This window comes from Falco naumanni, chromosome 7, assembly GCF_017639655.2.
Source record: "Falco naumanni isolate bFalNau1 chromosome 7, bFalNau1.pat, whole genome shotgun sequence".
In the NCBI taxonomy this organism is placed as follows: Eukaryota; Metazoa; Chordata; class Aves; order Falconiformes; family Falconidae; genus Falco; species Falco naumanni.
The window spans coordinates 61,391,647-61,417,335 of NC_054060.1; the positions used below are offsets into that span (position 1 = coordinate 61,391,647).

The following is a 25,689-nucleotide window of genomic DNA, read 5'->3' on the forward strand; positions in this document are numbered from 1 at the left end:
GCTCGGGCAGGGAGAGCAGCTTCCACTAACAGCAGCCACCACAGGGATTTCCATTCTGCATCTGTGGCAGCCTGTGGTGGCCAGGAGGTGAGCGAGTTGTCTTTGAGGAAACACCGAGATTTCCTGGAAGAGACTCTTTGAGGTGGAGCCAACGTCCTCCGAAGAAACCGGCCTCACAATTACGAGAGCGTTACGTACAACAGGCATCAGCAGCAACTGCCGCGGGGGCTTCCTCAGTAATTCCCAGCCCTGGCATGAACAAAAGGGGCAGAATTGGCACAACAGGAAAAACAGCAGTCTCAGGATACCTGCCAGGGCTAAGACATATTGGAGCTACCAAAACGGGAAGGACTTTGCTGCTTGGAGGACAGACGCCGGCCTCTGAGCTCGGGGAAGCCTACCGCCCGTTTGCCCGAAGCGGCTGGTACGGGCTGATTAGCCAGGGCTGCTGAATCCGAGAGGGAGCCGTTGCCCTTATCCACTTCTGCACCTTTGGGGAACTTCGGCTTGGAGCCCCCAGCAGATACTGCCCGTCCCTGCGTGGTAACAGCACGTGGGATGGCCGGTCACGGCAAGGCACGGCGTGGAAAGGCGGACAAGGAGCGTGAGTGTAGCTCAGCCCCTAGGACGAGGAGGGAGGTATGAAGCGATTGCCCTTTTCCCAAAGGGATACGCGTAGGGGAAACGAACAGCCATGAAAAAACATCTTGACACGACTCGGAAAAAGCATAGCTCAAGTTTGGAAAAGCTGCAATGAAAGCACCGACTGGGGAGCCTGCCGCCAGGCTGCAGCCCCTGCTCCGTGCCCTCCGAGCGCCGCCAAGGCCGGCGCCGGTCAGACCTGCACCGCACAAGCAGCACGTGTGGGTATTTTAAGCACAATTAAGCACAAACCTGCTCAAAGCAGTGGGCACTCTTCAGTATTTCACCTGCCACGTATTGAAGGCCGGCCTTAGGCTTGCAAACTTGGTGAAACCAATAACCTAGCTCACAGCACGAGCACACAAACAGCACCGTCACCAGCAGGGATTTGGGTTAAACCGTTCCCACCCGCTCTACCCACACTCCCAAGGCTGTGCTGCTGCGGGGAAGGTACTGAAGGAAATAACCTTGGAGAAAGAGCCACAGGAATGAGCAGCTGGCAGTAGGTTGGGGACAGTAGCAATGTAGATTGCATTGGCCACAGATGGACTTGTTCAGCTCACTGTACCCCCCGCCCCCCCGCCCCCCCCCCCAAAAAAAATCCAACAAAAAGGAAATATTCACATTTAAGTCAATGGGGACTATTCGTGTGAATGAGAACTTGCACAACTGTTCGTGCAACCTGCTAGTCAGGATGTTCACATCCTCCTGGGACCAGACAGATGCAGGGATATCAAGCACAAACTTCACCCTGCAAGTAACTCTGCTGCTGCTCGCATTCCTTACGGAATTTAGCATTCATTGTGGTGGGAATAAGAAATGAGTCTGATCTGGGCAGGAGAGAGACGTCAACTCTGAACAAGGAAAAGCTCACATAGGAACTCTGAAGTACTAAGACATTTCTGAACAATTTCCACCACTGCTCTTACTCTCAGGCTGTTGCTGTTGGTTTTTTTTAAAGAAAAAAAGCCCCAAATCCAACACTTCAAACGGATCAGCCCCCCATCTACCACCAGCCGTTCCCCAGGCTCAAGGGAATGCCCCTTCCTGCCACCTCTAAGGCAAGGTGAGCACCACAGCAGCAGAGAAACCCCACCACTACAGAGCAAGGAGTTGTTCAGGTCTGCAGCACGCACAGGACTTTGTGCTACAAGATCAGCCAGCACAAACACCGGGAGAGGAGCTGCTGCAGCAGCAAGCCTCGTGTTTCAGTTTTTCCTACCCTCTTCACTCCCACCTCAACTTCTGCTCCATGCTGTTTCCTCAGAGTATGGCGTACCTCCAGGTGGGCACAACTGGTTTTAAAAGGGTTGTAAAGCTATTGACTCGAACCAAGTCAAGGGCTGTACCACCAGGAACAGTAAGGACAGCTGAAAGAAGCTGCTGCTCAGCTGAACAGCTATGAGGTTTTACGCTGTTAGAATAAAGATCCTAATTAGAGAACCATACAACTTATACACATACTACTGACGTTACTCCTTACACACCAGTAACATTTGCATCACCCAGAGACCAAGTATCACAGTGGCTGCCACTGCTGAAAACACTGGTTGGGGTACTCGCATCAAAACCCAGTTCTGCCGTGTTCTCTCCAGCAACATGTCCCAGTAAGTTACTGGGGATGACAGTGCGGCAGTATAACTCAAAAGGAAGTGCCAGAAGCTCAAAATACTTTGAAAAATGTGTCATTTTATTTGTACACTTCCAAAGTTGTACGTAGAAACTTATAGTACAGTCCTGTAAATTTACTCATTGCTAGAAGAACTGCCAGGGACATGGGAAGGTATTTATTGATTGATCATCAAGTTAGAGGGGAATAAAAACCCGGAAAAAAATTAAAAAAGTTATGGGACTCTTTTTGTTTTTAATCCCCAAGTACAAATTTTATAAATACAAAACAAATTCACAAATTACTTTGAATGCTAAATAAATATCTACTTAATAAACTCAGACTGAATACCTCCAGCCAGCACTGGTACAGTACTTAAAGATATGCAGTTGTACTCATTCATGTGTAGTGTTGAGAAGATATGCTCAAACAAGTTTTAAACATACACACAGTTTCTCCAACTGTGCTACAGCAGAAGATTTTATCTGAGTTGATAAAGCCCTCAATACCACAGCTCCTACAAAATCTAGAGGATGAAACAAGGTCATTTTGTGCAGGAAAAAACAATGTACTTCTGGAAGATATTTGGACACATGAATGTATTAAAAATGTACAAAACCTCTGTAAACCAGTACTGTATCCAGTACATCTATCAAAATTATTAGACACTGAATAAAACTGTAGCAAAGGTAATCTTTCCTACGTTCTCCTGAGTGCTTAATATTACATTGAGAATATAGTGCAGGCCACACTTCAAGGTGGTTAAACAGTTGTTATTGCTTTATACAGGTATGACAACTGCGTGATTTAACATTTCATTTTAATGAACATAAATTCCCTCAAAAATCCTTTGGAAGGCAGAGGTTAGATTCGTGACTTCTTTGCCACGGGAGCGGCATGGTCCACATTACCAGATGTGATTGGAAGTCCAAGCTTTTGAGCCTGAATGTGGAAGAAAGCTTGAAGTCTAGTTCCAGCTTTTGCTTCGCTGGTGTTGCGAGGGTTGTATTCGAAGCAGTTCGAAAACATCAGCTCAACATCTTCAATGAATTCCGCTAGGAAATAAGAAGTAAATAAATTGGTTCAGCATGTCTCAAGGCAGAGAGCAGTATGCTAAACAGTATGACACCACTGAATGAGCACAGTGATCCTACACAGCGTTGCAACACAGAAGTGTCTTTACATATGTGTCAGGTTTCTATCATCATAGTAATGAAGTGCCATGTAAACATTCTTAAATTTCTGATTATTAATAAAGGAAATACAAATCAAGCAGTAACAACAGTGCTTTTCTAAACGTTTCACCGGTGTCACTCACTGACATCAAAGGCTTGAGAAATTACCAGCAGTTTCTCAGCTGCTTATGTCTTATCTATCTGTACAGGATGTATTTTGGTAATAGAAGAGCCATGTTCAACAAATCTTACTACAAAAATATCAGTAAATTCTCTTTAAAAACAAAACACAACAACCAACACCACAAAACCCAAACCAAACAATTTCAACTTTCTAATCTTCTGGCACAGCTCTGCTTTAGGACAAGAATTTGTTTTAAAGAGAGAGAACAGAGTTCATTACCTCTTTCAATAAGTAATACTTACATGCTAACTTATATTCACATTTATTCACTTTTTCACGGATTATATTTAAGGCAATAGGTTTTTTGATGATATCATAGTAGTCTGGTACCTTTAAAAAAAAAAAAAGAGGATTCATAGACAAACAAATGGAAGCTTAAAATTCTACCTGTGTAAAAAAATTAAGCAAATCGTGTATTAGCAGAAAGCATTTTGGCTTTGTTTTAAAATAAACAGAGGAGTCTCATCTCAAGCAACCTTCTCCAGTTCCTGAACTGAGTATTAGTTTTCAGGTACTGCTTTTCCATTTTTTATATAATTAAAGCAGCAGACCACAACAAACATTAGTCAGCAACTCAATGAATAAATCTAATCCTAAATACCCTGTGAACAACTGTAAGAAAATTGCATGAGCGATTAGCATTACAGCGTTCCAGCTGTTCCCATCTGTCAAGCACAAAAATTATTTCCCAGATTGTAAAACCTTTCGTTTTCCTGCAACATATTACAATATTAAAAGCTTGTTAATCATGAGTAATCACTATTTTTATTTCACTACTATTCTCCATCTTGCAAGAGAAACGAAATCCTGAGGTTCCATTTAGTTGTGCTGAAGAGAAGGTAGCAAACCTTTCTGCAGCAAGCAGGACACAGTACGCAAGCAGCAGAGACGAACAGCCCCTCAAACCGGTGTTTATGTGATTCAGGCGAGGGGAGGAAAAGGACTGCCTAACCCTTAAAAGCGCTGATCATCTGAATCACACATTCTGAATTCCAGGTAAGGACCAACTCAGGGTGACTGTGTCATTCACAAAGCTGGGCAGGGAGGTGAAAGAAGAAGATATCTGATCCAAATGCGACTACTTTTTTTTTCTTTTTTTTCTTTTAACACTAAAAGATACCCACATGCAACATTATTTATGTTTTAAAACCAAGTTCTTGGTTATGGCCTGTAACTTTACTGTATCAATTGCAACCTGCAAATAAACCCAGAGAAAGAATTAGTAGAGAAATAGAATTCGATTGACAAGTTTTTTCATTCCTTCCCATTTAGGAGTGCTGTTTATTTACGTACTAAAAAGGAAGGTAGTTTTCTCTTTCTGGCCTGCTAGGCACTGGTCATTGAGCGAATTCTTTACATTGTCTTAAAGGCAGCAAAAAGTTTAAATCAAAATTTCTATCATGGTGAAGAAAATTTAGGTCATTCAGGTATGGATTTTTCTTTCCAAACTATAGAGACAATCCCTCAGTGATCGATTCAGACAAACTGGAATGCACTGAATTCTAGCAGGTTCTTTCCAGAAGCAAAATTAAGTTGAATTCTCGATCCTTCCTTGCATTCACCAGATTCCTGCGCTTTCCAGTATAAGTCCTCTACTCTAGTAGGCAGACACTAGTCTATTTTTCCATTTAAAATTCCTCTCTTCCTCTGTGCTTACATCTTTCGTTCACTTTTGTACATCATTCTTACTGTCCCAATACATTAATCCTTCCAGCTACCTTTGACTGGATTCACAGTTTCAAGTCTTCACTTAACAGCTATCACTGTTAATTTTAACAGAACATTTAAACACCGAGCTCTGGATCCTGCAAGAACATCTGTGCAGGGTTGCTCCCGAGGGCTTGGAGAGGACAGGCACCTTGTTAGAGCAGGACAGTTCCAACAGAGCCTTACAACTGACAAGCCAGTGCAGCCTGCAGAAAAGCAGGTGTGCTTTGGGAGCTTTTACTGTAATACAAACCTCTAAAGCAGCACACACTTTGGGTATGTACTTTACCGTCAAGTACTTAAAAATCTAAACAAGAGCGAAAAAGCTAAGCTAAGAAACCATTTTTTTGCTGCATTATAATTAACAGAGGCAAGTTGTTCCTGCCTTGTTGTTTTATTGCAGGTCTGTTCTCAAAATACCTTTGCATAAATTGAAGATTAATTCAACGAATTAAGTAATAACCACAAGCTTACCTTTAGCAGTTGTGCTCTATTTGCATGTGTGTATGTGTGTCCCCAGATCAAAGCATTTCACATTTTTAAATGTCTGATGGGAAACATTTTTCCTAATAACACGTCAATTGTAAAAGTTATTTCTGGCACCAAATACTGAGCTGAAATGCAAGAGTTCTCCCAAATCCCACTGCTTGGCTGTATTGCCCTGTCTGGGCAAGGCTATAAAATCCCAATTTTTACTGGCAGCAAACAGGATTCTCAACAATTATCATTCCCTCTACAGTTCATCAGTTACCTGGATTTTGGAAACCAGTTTCATGAAAGGCCAGCTGTCATCATGTCGCACCAGTTCCACTACGAGTTGTTCGAAAGCTGAGAGTTCATGGACTCCCCCTTGACGTCCTGAACTTCTCCTGTTCAATGAGGTTTGAGGAGATGATTCTGGAAGAAAAAAACCAAAACCCAACACCCCACCAGATAAAAATAAAAACCTGACAAGTAAAATTAAAAAAAATTAAAAAAAACAAAACACCATTATTCTTGTATACTAAAATTGCAGTTTCAGGGCACAACTCATGTACTTTGGCTTCGGGTATTGACTATTCTACAGCCTTGTTATTAACCACTAAATGTCTCTCTTGCCACACAAAATACTAAGTACCAGGACTTAGCTGAGTTCCTCCTCCATTCTCCTTCATTGCATTAATTTTGGAAAGGATTTTTTCACCGATTTCAATTTTTAAACGATTTGTTAAACACTTAAAAGAAAAGCTCTATTAGAGAAAAACAGAATAAGCTGCCTGCTCATAACTTTTACTTCCACAAAACCTCTATTCACAGTGGTTTTATCTGCTTTCAAGAGTAGTCAGCAGGGTGGTTAGAGGATAAGCCCAGAAACTCCCAACGGTGAAGGACAGAAATGGTGCAGAATGCAAGGCTGCCACGCTGGAGTGCAAGCTCTTTTACATTCTTCAGTCTCACACTGGGTCCTTTATGTTTTTCAAAGGTTATTGTAGCTTTCCAAGTATTTCCCTACCATCACATACTTGGTATTAACTTAACTGGCAAGGACACGGTTAGCCCTGTACCAGATAAATGACGTTTTTCTTCTGGTAGTAATTTCTTGTTGTACGTGTATATTCCGAATTTCACTACCTTGACTACTTCTGTGTTCCTCACTGTTTAACTCTTCAGTAAAACAAACCCATAAAAGCTCTAAGTAAACATCTGCATTTGTATGGGTTAAGGCATAATTATCACTTTCACATTCTCTATCCACTTACTAGCAATTGCTCCATATTTTGTGTGAATATGAAACTTCAAATATGGATAGGCTAAATCTCCTCAGCAAATTCAGTATTTGTTCTTTAGATGACAATTTTTTTATTTTTATATTTAAGGTTCACTTTATCACCGCAAAAGAAGGGAACTGTCTTGCTGGAAGCGGTAAAAATGCCTTCAACCATTCACTTCTAGTCTCCCTGCTCTACCACACAAATACTTTAGCAAGAAACAGAACACGGTTTTCATCCTGGACAAGCACATGTATTTCTCTGACCTGTGGATTGTCGTTTCCTGCCTCTTCTCTTGGGCTCAGTAACAGGAAGAGCGAGCTTAGGGTACTTCCTAAGCCGTTCACCCGAGTCTGTGGTATCAACAATTCTAAATCCAAGCGAATTGGAAGGGCTGTTTTCCAGTGTGTTATCAACACTCTTTCTTCCTCTTCGTCGTCTTCGAGGACTGAGCAATTCCACAAATACATCTGCTTGTAATGAACTTTGGCTCTGACGAGTGGTCCGGCTGTTAAGTCTTAAAGAAGGCTTTGTCACTGATGGAGGGGCTGATTTTACCTTTCTTAAACCCCTTCTGGTAACTTTAGATGAAGATTCAGTTTGCTTAGACGCGTTTTGCTGACTCCGAGAAGCGTATCTTGCCTGACGCTGGCTGTTCTGGCTTGAGAATGGATTGTTGAGTTTGGCTGCTCTCATTTTTAATGGAAACTTGACCTGGGGTCTTCCTTGCTTTGATGGGCTATAAAAAGTGAACAATTATGTTTATTTATCCCAAAATTCCACTCGTATCTTTTCCCCTCAGTTTTCTAATTCAGCATTTAAAAACGCAACCGTTGGGTTGGGCTGGTAAGCAGCTGGCTTTCAAGCTGATGCCGCCATCCAATTACCGTTATCTTAAAGATTGCTCTGAAGTCTCTTAATCAAATATTATGTGGAGCAAATACGTTATAAGAAATGCTCAGAATTCTGATTCCCCCTTGCAGCTTGTGCAATACAAATGCATTAACTGGATTTTTTAACAGTATTATAAGCTACATAAGTAAACTGCAGTTCTAAAACATTAATTATAAAAGTTATGCTCTAGTCGTTGTTTATAACTAATGCTCAAGACTGTCCTTCCATTATAGGAGAGCAGGAAGATCCCAGAGATAAATTTACTTCTCAAGGAGACGTGAGTTCTCTCTAACTACTGAGCCCCAATGGTCAGAGCTGCACATAATCTTGCTTCAGTCGATTCAAAAGACGGTACCAAAAAGAAGAAAAATACTCTGAGATTAGGAACGTTTCCTTCAACTTTTATGCTCCTGGCATTGTATCAAATTCATCACTTTACTGAAATTATCACATTGGATTGTTTAGTAGTTTGGGTTTGGGGTTTTTTTTGTTTGGTTTTGGCAGGGGGTTTCTCGGCGTGTCTGTTTTGTTTTAAACAGTTACTGCAAAGTCCTCAAGCCCTCCCAAGCCACGTAGGCTCTGATGGATGACCTTGTCTTCCCTAATGTTCCAGTGTTTACTGTATGCAGCTAGTCCTCCAAAATCCAGAACTGGCCAAAACCAACTCCAGGTTTTCTCCAGAAAATTTTTAGTGTGGAGAGAGTTTTAAACAGTATATTTAAACACTAGCTGTACAGAACGGCAATTCTGATGGCCATCTCTCACCCATACATCCAAGGCTGGAATTTCCATCCTGAAAAGTGAGTCTCAGTTCCATGGCCCTAACTTTTGTTAGTATTAAGCCCATTAGCAAGAGCCAAATTCATAACAAGCTGCCAATTTTTAAAATAAGCATCTTCAGACTGGATTTTCAAGATTATGCAAACGATGACTGTACCTAATATCAAGATGGTATTTCAGTAGGAAGCATCTTTAACAGGTGCTTATTTACCTTATTTCTTCTTCCTCTTGAAATTCATCCTCGTCATCTTGCTCTTCTTCATAATGCTCTTCCTCACTTTGTCCCATTTCATCATAGTTTGCCTCTCCTTCCCCCTCTCCCAGATGTTCAGCAGTGTCTTCATCACTTTCCACAGAAGGTCTCTGTCTGGAGGAGAGGCGTCTAGAGCGCTGTTTTGGTCGGCACTCTGGACAAAACCAGTCTCCCTCAGGAATGACCTAGGAACAGAAAAAAGAAAAAAAAAACAACCACAAAGCAAGCATTAGCAATATGCAATTAAGTCATAAGAACTACTCAAGTTTGGTGTGAAAAGGAAGCACTTTCTTCCTCAGGTACCTTCAGCTTGGGCCGGATACAGTAAGTATGATAGCCTCGATCGCAGCCATCACACAGCACCATGCTTTCTGCATCGCCTTTCTTTCGACAAACTTTACAGCGAGCATTGAGGATGGACTTTGACCAGATGACACTTCGATCCAACGTAGACAGATGAAGGAAGACTTGGGACAGGCTGGTAGAAGAAAGAAGTGACTCTCTCCAGCGATCCAAAACTGTTTTATAGGACCGTCCACCATCACTGGCATCTTCCATTAAAGAAGGGGATTAAAAAAAAAATAAAAAAATAAAAAATCAAGCTTCTTTTTCAAACATCCAGGTTATTCTAGAGTATGAGGTAAGGCTCTGACTTTCAAACAGATAGCAGTAATAAACTGAGATAATATTGTAACCTTTGTCTTATCTCTTCAACATTTGAGTATTTCCTCCTCAGTTTCCAAGCTGCTGAAGCTGTAGGATTTTACTCTTCAATAACAATTCAACTTAGAACTTGCACATACACAGGACACGAGTAAGACAAAAGTCTCACCGAGATGTCAACCTGGAAACCTAACGATTTGATTCAATTTATAGGGTATAAATGGAGATTACTTAAGATAAAAAAATAGAAATATCACACTCCAAATTTACTTTCCCTTGTACGTACATTTTGAAATCTCAAACTATTTACATTTAAAGAAAGCACCTGGCATTAGGCAGAGACTTGCTGGCAAAACAACTTAAAAGGGCTCTTCTCACCTGCACTTGCCCCGGTGTAGCCTAGCAGACAATCTTTTGGCCCTCTTCCCACGCCTCAGTGCCTTTTTTTCCTGCCCTGCACTCTGCCTTCACAAGAACCTGCACGTCTGGGTGGTTAACCAGAGCAGATGACTGGTCTGGTTGAAATATAACTATTTTCTTGATATTTTATAAGCAACATAGTATACCAAGTAAGACCTGAGATCCTAATTTAGTTAGAAATAAATGGCAGGGGCAGGGGTGAGAAATTATGTTGTATTTTCAAACATGTTTGGTTTGCAATCCAGGCCGCAGCCGCGCAAATATAGATGCAGAATAGCGAGGGGGGTGGTACCCAACGGGAATGAGCAGCTGGGAATTACAGAAGCAAACGGGCTGTTTGAGGAGCTAGAGAAACAAGGAGGTATAAATGATACCCTGCGCTGCAGCTGCTCAGCAGAAAGGGAATTCCTTTATGACTGTTGAAAGCTATTTCTTGCATTCTGAAACAAGGTTGGGAGACATTATAGTAGTACTTTTGATTAAGGAAACGTCCACAGATTTCCCTTCTAAAAGTGACAGTCCAGTTATTACTGTGTAATCTCTAGCTGATTAATGATGCACTCCGGTATAAAATGCCACCTTGCCTGCTGCAGTAGTCACAGCGGGCACAGGAATGGCCTATGGTCCACCTGCCTGTCAAATCATTTTTCTTGAGCAATAGGAAGAGAAAATACCTAGTAACAAGCAATATAAAAGGACAAAAATGAGACCAATTGCTCTCCTGGGCAAGGCCTTCGTGCCTTCTCATCAGCTGGCTGCCAGAATTTGCCTAATCTTGCATACATTTGCATTAGCAGCCAGCAGCGTAAGAGAGGGGATGGGAGAAGGCAGAGGATAAACAGGCAACACAGCTTCATAAATAAAACACAGCCACTCCTGAACTGCAAATACAAATCTGAATTTCCTAAGATTTCCTTACTTTGTCCTTAGGTTTCCTGTCTCAAATTCAGTCTTACCAAGGGTAGCGAACAAGGGTCTTTTCACAGTACTGCAGTATATCTCTAAATGTATTTGTTAACATTCAGTAAGAAAAGTTAAAACCATTTGTCAGGACACTAACCTAACGTGAGACTCACTTCAGTTCTGCTGCAGATTTCTACTATAATTCTGGCAAAGATGCTTGATCTTAAGCATATATATAGTTTGGCAAGCATTTATTTTGCTCCCAGTGGCAGCTTGAGCATTATTGCTTTTTTTTGGTGGTTATTTTTAGCCTGGATTGGTTCACCAATATAGTTCATCACACAACACAACAAACATTTGCACTGCAGAACTGCAGTTGCAATATAGAGATAGAAATTACTGACCACGACCTGCTTCAGCACATCCTGCTGCTGAAAGAAACACGCTAAATGACACCTGCTGTTTCAGATCCCAATTTGTAAAGTAAGAACACTACTTTTTTCTTCCATCATCTTTCTCATTTATATTGTTAACTTGGAAAGAGAAACGGCCTCTTCCTTTGTGTCTGAGCAGCTCTACATTGCGCAGTGGGATACCCCTCTGTCAGCTAAGCCCTCCAAGCCTTGCTACAATGCAAATGAAGTTGTTTGACAGATCTATGCACTCATCTATCAATAGCTAATTGAGTTCAGGGAAGGGTTTTCCATTTTAGTATTTCTAGAAAGGATATGCAGTTGCACAATGCTGCAAAGTCTCAAAAAAACCCAGGGGCATTAAAAGGAGGGAGGGAGGCCGGGAGGATTATGTGAACTTACAGATTTCTGTCCCAAAGTGATAAAAAGAAAATACAGTTCTATCTCTGGTTGCAGAAAGCTTACCAAACAAAAAAAATAATTTTTTTGTTACATCTGTGAGCTGTATTTGTTTTACTACCCATGTTTAAACCTTTAGCTTCAATATTGCAATTCTTTCAATGTAAGGAACTGGCTAGAAAATTATTAAAGCAAAAAAACCAAATCCAAACCAACCAACCAAAAAAACCCCTTATGAAATAGTCAATAATTCCTAATTCTTCGCAATATAAGTAACATTTAAAATTTACTACCTCTCTGCCTAGTCTTGCCTTCCACTCTTCCTCTTTTTATCCACCCAGTGGTTCCTTTTATTATTTTCTGCATTGCCTAACATTAAACTCAAAGTTATTTCAAATACCTTTTTGAAGCGTGGTGGATTATTTTTTAATTAATTTTTATAGTCCATACTTGTGTAGTCTAAAAATGTAACTAGAACAGCAGTTCCCCAACATGTGCATGTGGAAAATATAGGTAGGGAAGGGGAAGAAAATAGCACGCACGGAGGAATTGCACATTACAGGATTTGCTTTGACTCCTGCTGCAAACAGGTAGCTTAAACTGAAAGCTCTTAACCCTAACCCTCCCTTACCTTTCCACCCATCTCCGGTACAAATGGCTATAGGAGCAGCTTGCTGACCGCGGGTTTCTCTCTCAAACAACTTGTCTGGTCTATGCTACTGCAAACCTCCTCACATCTCAGAAATACAGCCAGTTTATGGGCACGGTTCTCAAGGACCAAGAGAACTAGCTCCTCTGTTGATGTGGAACTACATACTAAAGGTATTTTTGTGCAGGAGTGTTCTTGTGTATTAAAATGATGAAATTACTCTCCCAGGAAGCAAAAGCCATAGTAAACCTCATCTGCTCAAAATGCAGGGCAGCTTCTTTGACTGACTTCTCTGAAGAGTAAAAAAATCTTCCTCAAAAAAACCAGCCCATTTCCACCTTTCCTGCCTCTGCTCATGAAACTCCACAGGGAAGTTAACAAAAGCACATGAACAAAGCATGCATATATACTAATGCTATCCCAGTCCACTGCTAGAAGATGTTCACTGCTATTATGAGGAGGACAATTTTAAGTAGAGAAGGAAATAACTTTGGGAGCAAAAGAAACAAAAATAATAAAAATCTAGAAAGAAAGGAATAGAATAAAGACAAACAAAAAGGCGTGAAAAGGCTGGATTTTTTGCACAAGTTAAAAAGGAGGTAAATGGTTCCCTGTATTAGTCACAAAGGTGCTCCCATGAATTAGAAGCTAACCTTTCGTATGGAAATCTGAAGGATACTTAAAAGTCCTGCACCAGTGCAGAAGGCAAGGGTTTTGTGGCTGCTTCACTGAACTCCAGGGCAACCAAATCACTTCATTTGATACCTCAGTTTTGACATCTACGAAATAGGAATGATGAGACCTACTTCTCGTTTGCAAAGCGTTTTGAAACTTAAGGAAAAGTAAATTATACCAAAAAGAAGAAAAATAATAAAAAAAAAAAATTGCTTGTATTTCTTTCCCCTCAAACATATTACTCATATTTGAGAAGCAGCACTTCAGAGTTTCCATCAAACAGCTATTTAAAAAACACGGGGTGTGTGTGTGTGTGAAGCTTTTTGACATCTTAACTCAGAATTTTTGCAGGAAAAACGTGTACTGCAAGCTGCACCCCTCTTTTTGTGATGCTCTCTAAATATTACCTTGGACTGGACTGTGGACTGAAACAAGAAAAAACAAATTTTCATAACTAGAGTATAATGGAAGGATTTCTAACAACAAATAGTAATTAAGAAGTGCATACAATTCAAGTCATGTTACATTTAATCACCAGACCACAGAAGATCAGCAACCATCTAGCAACTCTGCAAGGCAGAGGGTGCTGTTCCTGGGGTTTCTAGATCTTTTGCATTGCTATCTTCTGTGTCAGTCCTTTCTTGCTCTTCCACTTGAATATTTGGTATGCACCTCAACTCTAAACTTATCAGAATCACCAGCAAAGCTCTTGCCAGCCTGATAGAGCCCTGGAACAAAAACGGAACAGAGGAGCAGCTGGTCTTTTTATTGCTGTGCTGGGTCTCCTTTGTCTGCTCTGCACCCTGGAGGCCACCGGGATAAACTTGCCAGTGACTACAGTGAATTTCACGGCGCTGTCTTTAGCACTAGAAGCTGTAAATAGAGCGAAAACTAAAAATTGTTAAGTATGGCTCCATTCCATAATAGGAACAGAGCACAGGGCAGAGGAGAGGGAAAAAACACCTCTCTCTAGTGGAGGCAACAACTGAAATAATGACAAAGCACGTTCAGTTTGGTTTAAAGCAGAAATGCAGGGGTACTCTTTTTTTACTGAAAGCGCTCCCCTGTACTGCTACCAAAACAGAATTCCAAGCACTTGCTCAACTTTCAGTGTTTTTACTTCAGTGGTAAATAAATCAGCCTAAAAAGTTGGGTTTTTCAGGTTTAACACTGGAAATAGATTGCAGGCATTTTGTCTAGGGAATGGTTCTATGAAAAAGTTGGAGCAGCTATTAAAAAAACTCCTGCTAGAAAAAACCCGAGTGTACAGATACAATGATCTGTAAAAGAACAGGCAAACAAAAACCCTACAAACCAAAGCCCAGTAGTTACAACCCAAAAGCTAATTTCTATCATCAGAGTACTGTAGACCACTTCCTAGAGGGGTCAGTCCAAGAGGACATCACAGTTCCGTGCAAGAAAGAAGCAGTGTCCGCTTCTTATTAAAAGGTTTATTAACACTACTAACACCTCCTTGTCAAGCTAAGGAAAGAACTTTGCCTGTTATTTCTATGCAGGTTGCAAACTAAGAAACAGAACTTGCTGTGTGTGATAGCACGCAAAGGCATCCCCAAGTTTCCGACTGGGAGCTTATGCTGCATATAAGATTATGCAAACTTTACACTCTGTTTTCTTAAACATTTCTGAAACACTGAAGAGTTATATGCAGAAAGGGCTGCGTCCAGAATTGCTGCTTGACCTCTCAACTGCTTGAGTTTGCCAGATGCCTCTCAAATACACAGGTTTCCTTGACACTTTGCAGTAGGAACTTGTGGACATGATCGGAAGGTGCAAAGTTGGAGCACCTTTCATATAATTAATTGCCTACTGGTCAGAAAATCATCAGTGAATAGGCATGTGTTTTAAGCTTTCTTTACTACGCAGCCACTCAAAGTCGTGGCTTCTCCAAGAGCTCTCTAGTGACAAAACTAAAACCTTGCCTTCATTCAGACTTGTCTCCTGCTAAAAGCAGCCCATTACGCAACTGAAAACACGAGACACTTGGCACCAAAGGTAAAGCAAGGAAGAGGGAACCTGACACTGTTGCTTAATGGTTAGGGCTCTAAGCCAGAGCGGAGACACCTGGGATCCTTCCTACTCCCTCAGCTATGTAGGTTATTCTGCACATTAATCTTACAGCAGTACCGTTTTTCAGAGCAGAAGATACACACAGGCACAGCATGGTAAACAAACATAAGCAATTTAAGACATGCGAATCACTTTGCTTTCCCTATATGCTTAGGCTGTGTGACAAAAAGTATCTGAAGGAAAACAGGATTCCCAAGTTAAAAACAAACAAGAAACCCCACCATCATTCAAAAGATCAGTGAAAAACACGAACCATCCTTAGATTACGGCAAAGTTGGGACCACTGGAAAAAGACACAGGAGGATTGCTAAAAAACTTTCTTTCTAGTACTTCAGGGATACTTTCCTTCTTTTAGTCCTTTTCACTTAAGTCAGGGTACCCGATCTATGGCCATAACCTACTAATAGGCATGTTTTTACCCTTAGGGGCACATGGGCACACCATGGTAAACTCACAGCTGTCAGCAAGATGCTCTTGCCAAAATACTCTCAGAGAAAATTTGGAAACCGAGGCCTATACTGCACAACGTATTTACAACCTGCACGTGCAGAGTAAATATGACAAACGCTAGTCCCATGCACGTGTTGTAAATCTAGCCATATAGCAAGAAATAAGCCGTTACAAGCTTGGTGTGGAAAAGGCAGACATACTTTTGTTGATCAGACACTTAGCCGAGTAAAGCTTTTAAACAGCTGCAGTTTAAGCTACTCCTGTGTTCTCCCCTTTCATCTCAATCATTTGCTGCACTTCCCTCTTCCAGAGGTCATTGCACTGACAACGATTGCGGAAGGGAACCCGTGCCTGCGTGTCAGTCTGGCAAAAATCTAGTTCAAACTCATCTTCAGTGGCAACTGATATCCAGCCACCAGACTCCACGCAGGAGCAGCCAAAATGCAGAAACAGTTTTAGTCTGACTGTGCCATGGGGCACTAACATCTAGTGTTAATACACCAAACCCCGCACTTCCATATTAAACTACTGAGTAAAATCTGCCAGAGCCTAAGGATTTCGTATGCAGTCATTATCGGTGAAGCATATGGATTGAACGGGACGTATAGCATAGCAGTTCATGCTCTGGAGGACCCCAGCACGCGCTGCGCTGGTAAGCCATGCTGCACTCCTGCGGGTGAGAAGTAAAGCAGTCCGGCTGAGCACGGTTTGCCCTCAGTGCAGCACCCAGAAGGGAAGCTTGGCTGAGACAAGCTGCCGAGACAACTGCCTAGGGAAGGAGGAACCACCTTCACCCAGTTCTCCCAAGACAAAATGCCAGTTTTGAATTGCAAAAGGATCCTAAGGAATCCACATCTGAGGGAGCACTAGAAAACAAGGTGAGACTTAATGCACTCTGGATCCCCTCTCACCCTTGGAGCATGTCAGAGGAATTCAAGGAAGAAACATGTGATAAAGTCAAGCTATAACCGTGCTTTGGTATAAATTTTTCTTGTAACCTTTTGTTTCCAAGTTTTACAGCATAAACGCAAAACCCGAGGATCTGAAAATTTCCAACGTAAATCTTTACTATACTTTACTGTAAATATTGTTATTTGCGAACAAGGTGATCCGCATGAATCAGGCCTATATTGCTTTCACAGGAACAGTATAAAAAAGAGCATACATTTTTACAACTTAAAAAACATGCAGAAAAAACTTATTGTATAGTTGCATGATACCTTGGCCTCAACAGTAATGCTGAATTACAGAGTATTTCCCCAGAAAGCTCACTCATTTCTGCCTAAGAGTACAACCTGTCTCCCTGTGCTTAGTAGGGCCACATAAACAAGAGCACTGCAATGATCCAGGTTAAATAGGCATGTATTTAAGAGTTAAATATGCTGTTACCTAATTAACACATGCAATTGAGGGCATGCAGAATAAGAAAAATATTAGTATTTCCTCACGATCCGTGGCCTTGTGAACTGACTATCTAATTTTTTTTTAATTTTACAGTGGTACATAGCAAGAGGTTAGTTATTTGTCCTTTTCCTCAACACATCCCCCTAAAACCACCCAGCCTTACAAAAGAAGCAAGTGGGTTTGGGGTAAGGGTTTTCTGGGGTGTGTGTGTTTGGCTGTTACAAAATCTTACACAAAATTAAGAGACATACAGTTTCAATTCTGAAAGCTTACCAAGAGGTGCTTTGAGAAACCTGCGCTCAATTCCTTGCTCTATTTGAAGCAGTGCGGATGCCAAGTAGTGGACCACATTATTGACTGGCTGAGGAGTACTTGTACTCGTTGATGCAGCACTTGGAGCTTCAGTTTTTAACCCAACGAGTCTAGAATAGAAATGTATTAAATTATTTTTTAAAAACATACTGAGAATTTAACACCATAGATATTTGTACAGGTCTGCATCCACAGTATCTTTTTATTTTCACTTTGTTTATATGCATGGACTATGGACATGAACAAATCACACAGGTGTGATCAGTTATCCCAGTTCTTCTTAATCTAGATAAATCATCTTTAGGTAACAGTTATCTAAACTTCAAGAAGTGTGGATGACAAATTTCAATGCAATTATTAAGATTTCCAGAAGATTTGATGGAACACCTGTCAGTAAGTTTATGAAGAGATTTCTGTGAAAAGTATAGTCCCAATAACTCTTCAGTGAGAACACTTCCAGTGGTGGTGTAGCCTTTTAGGATACTTCCATCTGCAGAAGTTCAACTACAACTATCTCCATATTTAATAAGATTTTTTTAGAAGAAAATAAATGAAATAAAACCAGAAAATAATTTTTTAATGTTAAATCAAGAATTGTTAACTTGTATGTTCTCATCCGTGAAGGGTTTTTCTAAAATACTAACTCTTCCTGTGAAAGGGGGGCGGGCGGAGAAGGGTAGGTTTCCAATAAAACAGCTGCCTTTGACCAAAGACTAAGTAATCATTTCAGTGCAGTGCATCTTCCTGAACCACATACATTAAGTATAGTGTAGGAAAGCAACTCACACTAATGAAAATAAAATTCAATTTCTACTTGGAGTATACATATATATATATATGTATAAAAAAAACTAATTAAGACTGTCTGGATTCTGCTTTATTCTGGTGAATGAGCAATGCTTTTGGTTGTCCCTGTTCTTTTTTTTCCACACTTAAAAGGTGTTCATTACATTTTGCAGTCACACACATTTTGAGAGCCTGAAAGCAAACAGAAAAAAGCTGCATAGTTATTTACATTTCACTAGTCAGACTCCAAGGTCTTAATGAGATGTCACTCGCTCTGAGGTGGATAAAAAGCCCAGCATCAAAAGCAATCTGTCACATGATTTCAGAATCCCATAGTCTGTTTTAATATGCAAGACTTTATTAGAGTAGACTTTATTCAGAAACTGTGATGGAGTCAGTATCAAATGGAAAAAAATAATAATGAAGCAACAAGCTTCTGCAGTTGAACTAAGAGCTGGCAACAGAGCAAGTGCCCAAGGTAACTGGAGACAGATAAATTTTAGCTTAATTAAAACAGCAGAATATTTCTATGTTGTGGTTTTCAGAGAGCAAATGTCTCTAAATTGTGTCATTAACATAAAGAAGGATGACCTTATCCATTTTGCACACAACTAAGTAACTCTGATCCAAAGAGCAGTCTTACATGACAATATTAACTCAGCAAACTAAAATAAGAAGGGAAAAAACCTTGAAGAACTTTGAATTCCTACATCTAACACAGCATTCAAGAGTCCAGCCTTTCACATAAGTCTTAATTGTACAAAACCTCACAGAATGCATAAGCAGTCTGACAGTACAATGGTCACTTCCAATGAAATTTTTTCCTGTGATATTTCAACATTCACATCCTATGAAGACATATAATTTTATATTTATTAAAGGTAAGTCTTTATATACACTGAAAAGAACGTAACTTCTGATAATTACTTATTAGAAATCTTCAGTTTCTAGTGTGACTTAGAACAAACACTGATATCCTGTAGAATCCCACATCTGTGCAAACATTTGTTTTAAAAAAATCCAAAACCCTGCAACAGCATATGATTTGACATTTCCTCTCTTCTACGACATTGCAGCTTGCTTTACAGAAGGATTTCATAAAGTTACAAAATTATATCTCTGTTCTGCTGCAGTGCTAAAGGTTAATCCAGACCACAGCCTGTTGCACTGATGGTTCTTACTGTGACTCATGAAGAGGCACACTGGCCAGTTCAACCAGCAATTTGTTACTATTACCATTTTCCCTTTTAAGCACTCCTACTCTTTCCACAACATGTGTTTTGTGGGGTGTTTTGGTTTTGGATTTTTTTTTTTGCCCTTCTGGAAAACAAAACAGAAATTGCCAGATTAACTTTTCTCAGAGTTTTTTAAAAAAAAGATTTTAAAATGCATTCACATATTCCTTATTTGATAATTAACTACACTGCTCAAAGTGAATGTTATCTGAACAGTAGTAGTTGTAAAAATTGGTGTCTTAAGTCTTGTATGGTAATAGAATAGTTTAGAAAATATAAACCAATGCAAAAATCTCACTTTTTATAACTCAGACCTTAAATACTATTGCAAAGAATTTGACAGTAAAAAAAATTTTGAAGGTTAAAAAACCAGAGCACTGCTATAAAACTCACTGGAAAGAGCCATTATTTAAACCATAGTTCTTACCTGTCTTTCACAATAAACTTATCCTGATCATCTGTTTCCATTTCTTCAGATTCTTCATTCACAGTTTTGATTATACCATTTTCTTTGTTTTCATCATTCAGAAACTCATACCGCCCATGTTCTAAAGCTGCTCTCCAAGACTGTCTGTCTGTAACCTGAAGCAAACATAGAAATCTGAAGTTTCTGAAGAATCAAAGGCCACAAACTTTTAGTGCCCATTACTGTCTACACTCAATTTAATTATGCTTTCAGTAACACGCATAGCATGCAAGAGTTCTCATTTAAGTTACAGACTCGACGGCACCACCACGCTCTTAGGTATTCTACAATTCACAAATACCTTAATAGCCCCCAATGTTCCTTGGTAGATCCTGTCTTCAATGTCCAAAAGAAAGTCTCTAAGTCTCAGTTCAAGCTGCTTCTCTGCAGATACGTGAGATCCATCGTGGGCATTCTGCATCCTTCCCCGTCCTGAAGGAGGTCTGATGTCACTTTGAGGTTTGTCTGCAAGAACACCAAGTAACTTTGTGTTAGTGGACTTTGTTCCTTAAAGTAGCCACCGGTGGAGGGAACAAAATTAGTACAGGGCATAACAAGCTAAACACACAGGGAGGTGCAAAACTCCCTGTAGTGACAGGTGCCAACACCAGCACCTCCACGCCAACTCAGGCATCTGATCCAACCAAGTGGAGCATACTTTTAAGGCAAGACCTATAGACTAGAATCCACTCATCCCAACGCACAGTATGAGAAATCCTTGCTAATTCAGAAATCATTATTTTGTCTTAAAATGCTTTCTAAAGTAGTAGATACTCAACAACTCTCTGCTACAAGTGCATGGAGAAAAAGAAGAGTCACATTTCTAGTATTTTTCATACTTAATATGTCCCTAACACTACAGAACTCCTCAGTTTTCTTTCCTGCATGGATCTTTATCATGGCAACACTGAAAACAAGCATGTGAAACTAACAATCACATAAACTAACATAACAAGATATAATCCTTTTTAAAAATCTTAACTTCAAAACAAAAAAACCAGATGAAGATAAGATGACACAGGCACAAACTAGACGACTGTGTCCTCTAATTAAAGGCAGGGAAAAAAGGAACAAGACAGCAAGGTAATTTATGAAAAAGAAGGGAAGACCTGATGATGGGCTGTCAAGCAAAAACGTCTTCATAAGAGAACTCAAAAATCATACAAAAGCTCAAAAGCCACAGGAAAGAACTGAAAGTACGCCCAGATCCTAAATTACTGCTTGCAAATCTGCACAGGTGGTAAATGTTTCTGTTCCCAGGATTTAACTTAAATCCTATGAGTACAGTGATGAAAAGGTAGATGCAAGAGCTTAGAGATACTCAAAAAATACCATAAAGCTATTGTTAAGGAAGCACAGGATGAATTTCTAAGACACTCTCAATTGCAGGAACAACTCCCTGTAACTAAAAGTAACTATGCAAATATTCTCAAAACATATACTAGCATACTGTGATGTCTGGATGTGGGAAACACACTTTCCGACTTAAAAGAAGGAATGAGATTTTCTTCTTTCGCAGAACTGAAAGAGCAGCAACTGCCTTGCGAATAATTGATGAGGGAATGGATACTGGAATAAAATCAAGTAATAGCACATACGATTTTATTTCCACGCTCTTCTGAGTGGAATTGGAAAAAGGGAGAGGGGTGGTCTATAGTACAAGAGAATCACAGAGCACTTGTAGTACAAGTCATATGAGTGAAGGCGGCAGGGCAGCCGCTGGAGTCCACAGCGGTACAGCTCCCTCCGAAGTACAGCTACACATGGCCACTTCGCACTGCGTGTCACACAGAGCTGGCAGCACTGGTACTGAACCACTGCATTTGAATTTTCTTGGTCTCTATTAAAGTAAAGTTCAAAGCTTTTTTTGTTAAAAAAAAAATTAAATCGATGTTATTCTACAATTCTAAAAGAAAAAAGATCTCCGACTGTGGAAATCAAGTTGCTTCGGGACAGAAAGCAACACACAAAACACAGATAAAGTTGCAGCAACCAGGAAAATAAGGAACCATACACACTAACATATCAGGAAGTGGTATTTTCTCACCAAAAACCCATAAACATAGCCATAAGGCCTCCAAAAGAAGTAATTAGTATACAGAAATTGTGTCCTGTGCTAGTTTCCACCAAAAGAAATGATAGATCAGTTATGAATTTAGTAGTATCTGACGTGTTTGCTGCATGTTCTGGCCTACTCTCTCCAGTAAAACAGAACTCAGCTCTGCTGTGAATAATTCTCCCTTGTCCCAATACAGATAAGCTGAAATCCTCATGATAATTTGGCATAATTAAAAACAAAATGCAATTTCTTAAACATTACCCTAGGGAGTTTCATTCTGTAACATCCTCTACCCACCAACGCATCACAAACAGCCGGATGCAAGCTTATGTAAGCAGAACATTATCAATGATTTGAGCTAACACATTGCCAATAAATGGCAAAATATTTAGCTAGGAGAACAGGGGAAACCCCCTAAATCCTAGGTCTATGATGGTTTTAAGTACACTCCTACATTTTAAACCCATAAAAAAATAATACTGCTCTGCAGGTGTCTCCTCCTGTAACAAGCATCTGCCAAAAGAGGAAGAAGAAAAAAAAAAAAAAGTGTGATATCACAGAATCCACTGCACTGATGTTAAGCCACATAACAACCAACACAGCTACACTACTTTTTTCCTCCCAAAGGTTTTAGTGTGACCCTGCAATATGCCATCATTCCTTTGTTCACAATAGCCCAGTAAAGGCTTCTGAACAATTTCATGCATGATCACTTATGAACAAATACATCCTACTCAGAAATCAAGGTATTAGCAATTGCCTCCCTTTGCAATGTTTCTGTCTCCAGTGTCATAATTTGTGTTTGCTTTTATCATACGGGAAATGAGGACATCAGATGATCAATACTATGATTTACCTTTAGCAGATACTAATCTTTATTCTCCAGTTAATCTTCTCCCAAAGCTCAAATTACTTCCTGAAGACGTTTGTTTAAAAGCCAATCCCTTTTTACTAAGCAGTGAGATAACAGAAAAATTACTGCTTTTTTTAGCATAAACCACAAGAAAATAGCAAAAAATCCATCAAGAAAAAACAAAGGTAAAAAAAAAAGAAGAAAGGAAAAGACCAAACCTATTTTCCATAGAGTGAAACAATGCTTCAGAAAAATTCTTATTTCTTTGGAATTAGAATTAAATGAGAACTAGAGCTTTCTAGAATATTATATAGTGTTAACAGATGCGGAAGCAAATTAAGACCAGGAACCTTTCATTTACCTGGAATATGGAATTTTTCCACAGGAAAACTGCTTAGTTGTTCATATATTCTACTCTTCTCTTGTAAAAGAGTTTCTTTTAAGGCACTCTCCCTATGTCCTCGGGAATTGAGAGCCTCCAGAAGTTGGTCCAGTTGTTCCCGAGAATTGTAAAAGCACCAACGGTTTGGTTTATATACTGGCCTTGGCACCTCTACAACAACACTGGTATGTGAATCTTGGTCAATATTGGAGGTAGATTCAGAAGATTTCAAAGACTCTCCAGTTTTACTGAATACCTGAGGTTCATTTGTGCAAGACTGTACGCTATTCTGAAAGGAAGAGGTTCGAGGCAACAACATGTCTTCTGTAAGACCAGAATAGTCCTCTTCTATAAACAATCCAGGAACAGAGGGGAAAATCCAGTAGCGTCGGTACAGACGGTCACGACCTAACGGGGTGATATTTGTGCAGGCTGTTGCATTCTGAATTTTTTCTAACAGTTCCTTCTCTTTCTTTTGTTGCTCCTGTTTTAAAGCTTCTTCGTCTTCAGCAGTAAGAGGTTCGCTCTTTTCACAAGTAGTTTCTTCTTGTCTTGTAAATTCTTTATATCCATTTTGCCCTCTCCTTCCTAAAAGTTAAAGGAGGAAGTATGATAGCAATATGTTTATAAATTCTTTCTTTAACCAAAAAACTCGGGTAAAGGGCAGGTTTTGGTTCTGTCCTTTTCCAATTATCTCGACTTACACTGTCAAAGACTATCAGCTCAGTCAAGAAACAATACTAGTTTTATTAAAGAAAAAGTCAAGTGATTAACACCCTTCCCTCGATAAAGGGGTAGCCATCTTCAGTGTACCTTCACTTTGCAGAAACTAGAGCAAGTCTCATTTGCTGACACTGTCATTTTTAACACCGCTAAAAACAAACCAAAATTTTACGAACTTAGAAGTATGTTATGGAAGTACCTTACCCTGCTAAAGTAAAAATCTAGCAAATTCATTATTGAATACAAACTATGTTTTCAGCTTAATTTATCATACTCAAAATGATCAACTTAAACCCCTCAAAGACCTCCAGCAAGACCAGAATCCCTATGTAAGAGCTTTAATTGCAAACTTAGTTACGTTATCAATTACTGTTTATTTTAAATTATACATAAACTACTTTTTTCCCCCCCCCTCAACTTGTACCAACTGAAACTACTCCCGTTCACATCTTAGTTTACTAAAGAATCAGGTCCTGATAGTCATCTAGAAAAGTACATCCTGTCGTTGACACACGCAACAGCACAAGATGCTGTCAGCACTCAATTTCTACTGATATCCAGCATGACCTTCAGTTTCTCCAATTATATGAATTGTGTGCCCTCCAGTTACCATGTCTCAAACATGGGCATTTGAGAAACTTGAAATTCTGTTTCAAATCTCATTGCTTTGCCATCACAGAGCTACAGTAAACAAGTTTACAAGTTTTGTACCCGTGTGCAACCTTAAGCCCACAAGGATCCAGGACTTCCATTGGCACGGATGCTAGCACAAAGCCTTCACGGGAGAAAGGCACAGATGAGCTAGCAGCCCAAAGCCATCAGCAATTCATCCTCCTGTGGTGGTATCTACGTTTAGTTACTAAGAGCAGGCTATGCCATTTATTGCGCCACAGCTCCTACAAGCATATAGCTGAGGAAACTAACTCTGAGGCTGTCTGGTTGCATTCTTGTATAGAAGGCATGCTGCTGCTTTAACAAAGCCAAACTAAACCCAACCACTCAATGTAACGTTTTCTTTTAAAAAAACATGGTGTTTTTGTAGCTTCCTAATAAAAGGAAGCAATCCCACAATATACCCTTGTAGATGAGACTCCTACAACTCCACGAACACACTACTCGTAAATGCAGTGGTTTGTCAGGCAACAACCTGGGTTTTTTTAGACAAAAGAGGAATCTAAAACAGCAAGCATGGAAGACAAGAAGAAACAGTGTGAAAGAATGTACAGCTGACCACTACAACTGCACCAGGCCAGCTCAATGCGCTGAGTAGCCCATTATGATCATGTTCGGGTGTGGAGTGTTTTTCTTCCCTTCTCCTTTAAGAAAACTACAGGAAAGATCGATACTTCACGAAAATTTACTGTAAACCCCAATAACTTCCTGGGTGCATGCAGGCTTGTGTGTGTGCACATATGTACACAAATGAACAAGCAATTGCAGCATTACCTCTCCCTCGCTTTTTGTTTGGTCCCAGCTCTTCTTCATCCTCTGTCACTGTGTCCATATCTTGCTCTTTACGTTCAATTTCTTTGCTCTCTGTACTAGTATCAAGGTCCTCCCGTTCCTCCTCCCTAACACAATAAATAAACAAGAGGTGACTGACCAACCATGTATTAAGAGCTGAATGGAATGAAAAAAATACACATTGGAATATGGCATCTTCAACACAAACAGTATTTTCCTCTCAGGAGTACTTAAGCTAGTAAAAGACCTGTAAGGCTTTTTACAAATAAAAAAGGTAAGTTGCAGAATATATTAAAACCCAGAAGAAACTGTAAATGGGAAGTTCCATATTAAAGATTGAAACCTGGTCTTTG

At 40.0% G+C, this 25,689-nt stretch overlaps 1 protein-coding gene across 2 annotated transcripts in view; it reads right to left on the reverse strand.

Annotated features, from left to right (window-relative positions):
• Nucleotides 1-2,311: 2,311 nt before the first annotated feature.
• The window catches only part of BAZ1A (bromodomain adjacent to zinc finger domain 1A), a 65,123-nt gene continuing 41,745 nt past the window's right edge, over nt 2,312-25,689 (reverse strand). The window contains exons 17-27 of one of the 2 annotated variants that reach the window (XM_040599970.1): nt 25,319-25,443; nt 23,129-23,737; nt 20,157-20,320; nt 19,817-19,971; nt 17,330-17,478; nt 9,296-9,543; nt 8,951-9,177; nt 7,332-7,804; nt 6,069-6,214; nt 3,853-3,940; nt 2,312-3,306 (exon numbers count right to left, since the gene is read on the reverse strand). In XM_040599970.1, coding sequence (XP_040455904.1) covers nt 3,116-3,306; nt 3,853-3,940; nt 6,069-6,214; nt 7,332-7,804; nt 8,951-9,177; nt 9,296-9,543; nt 17,330-17,478; nt 19,817-19,971; nt 20,157-20,320; nt 23,129-23,737; nt 25,319-25,443 — 2,575 coding nt within the window. In that variant the 3' untranslated portion in view covers nt 2,312-3,115. The remainder of the gene's footprint in view (nt 3,307-3,852; nt 3,941-6,068; nt 6,215-7,331; nt 7,805-8,950; nt 9,178-9,295; nt 9,544-17,329; nt 17,479-19,816; nt 19,972-20,156; nt 20,321-23,128; nt 23,738-25,318; nt 25,444-25,689) is intronic. The other variant, XM_040599971.1, reaches the window with a different exon arrangement.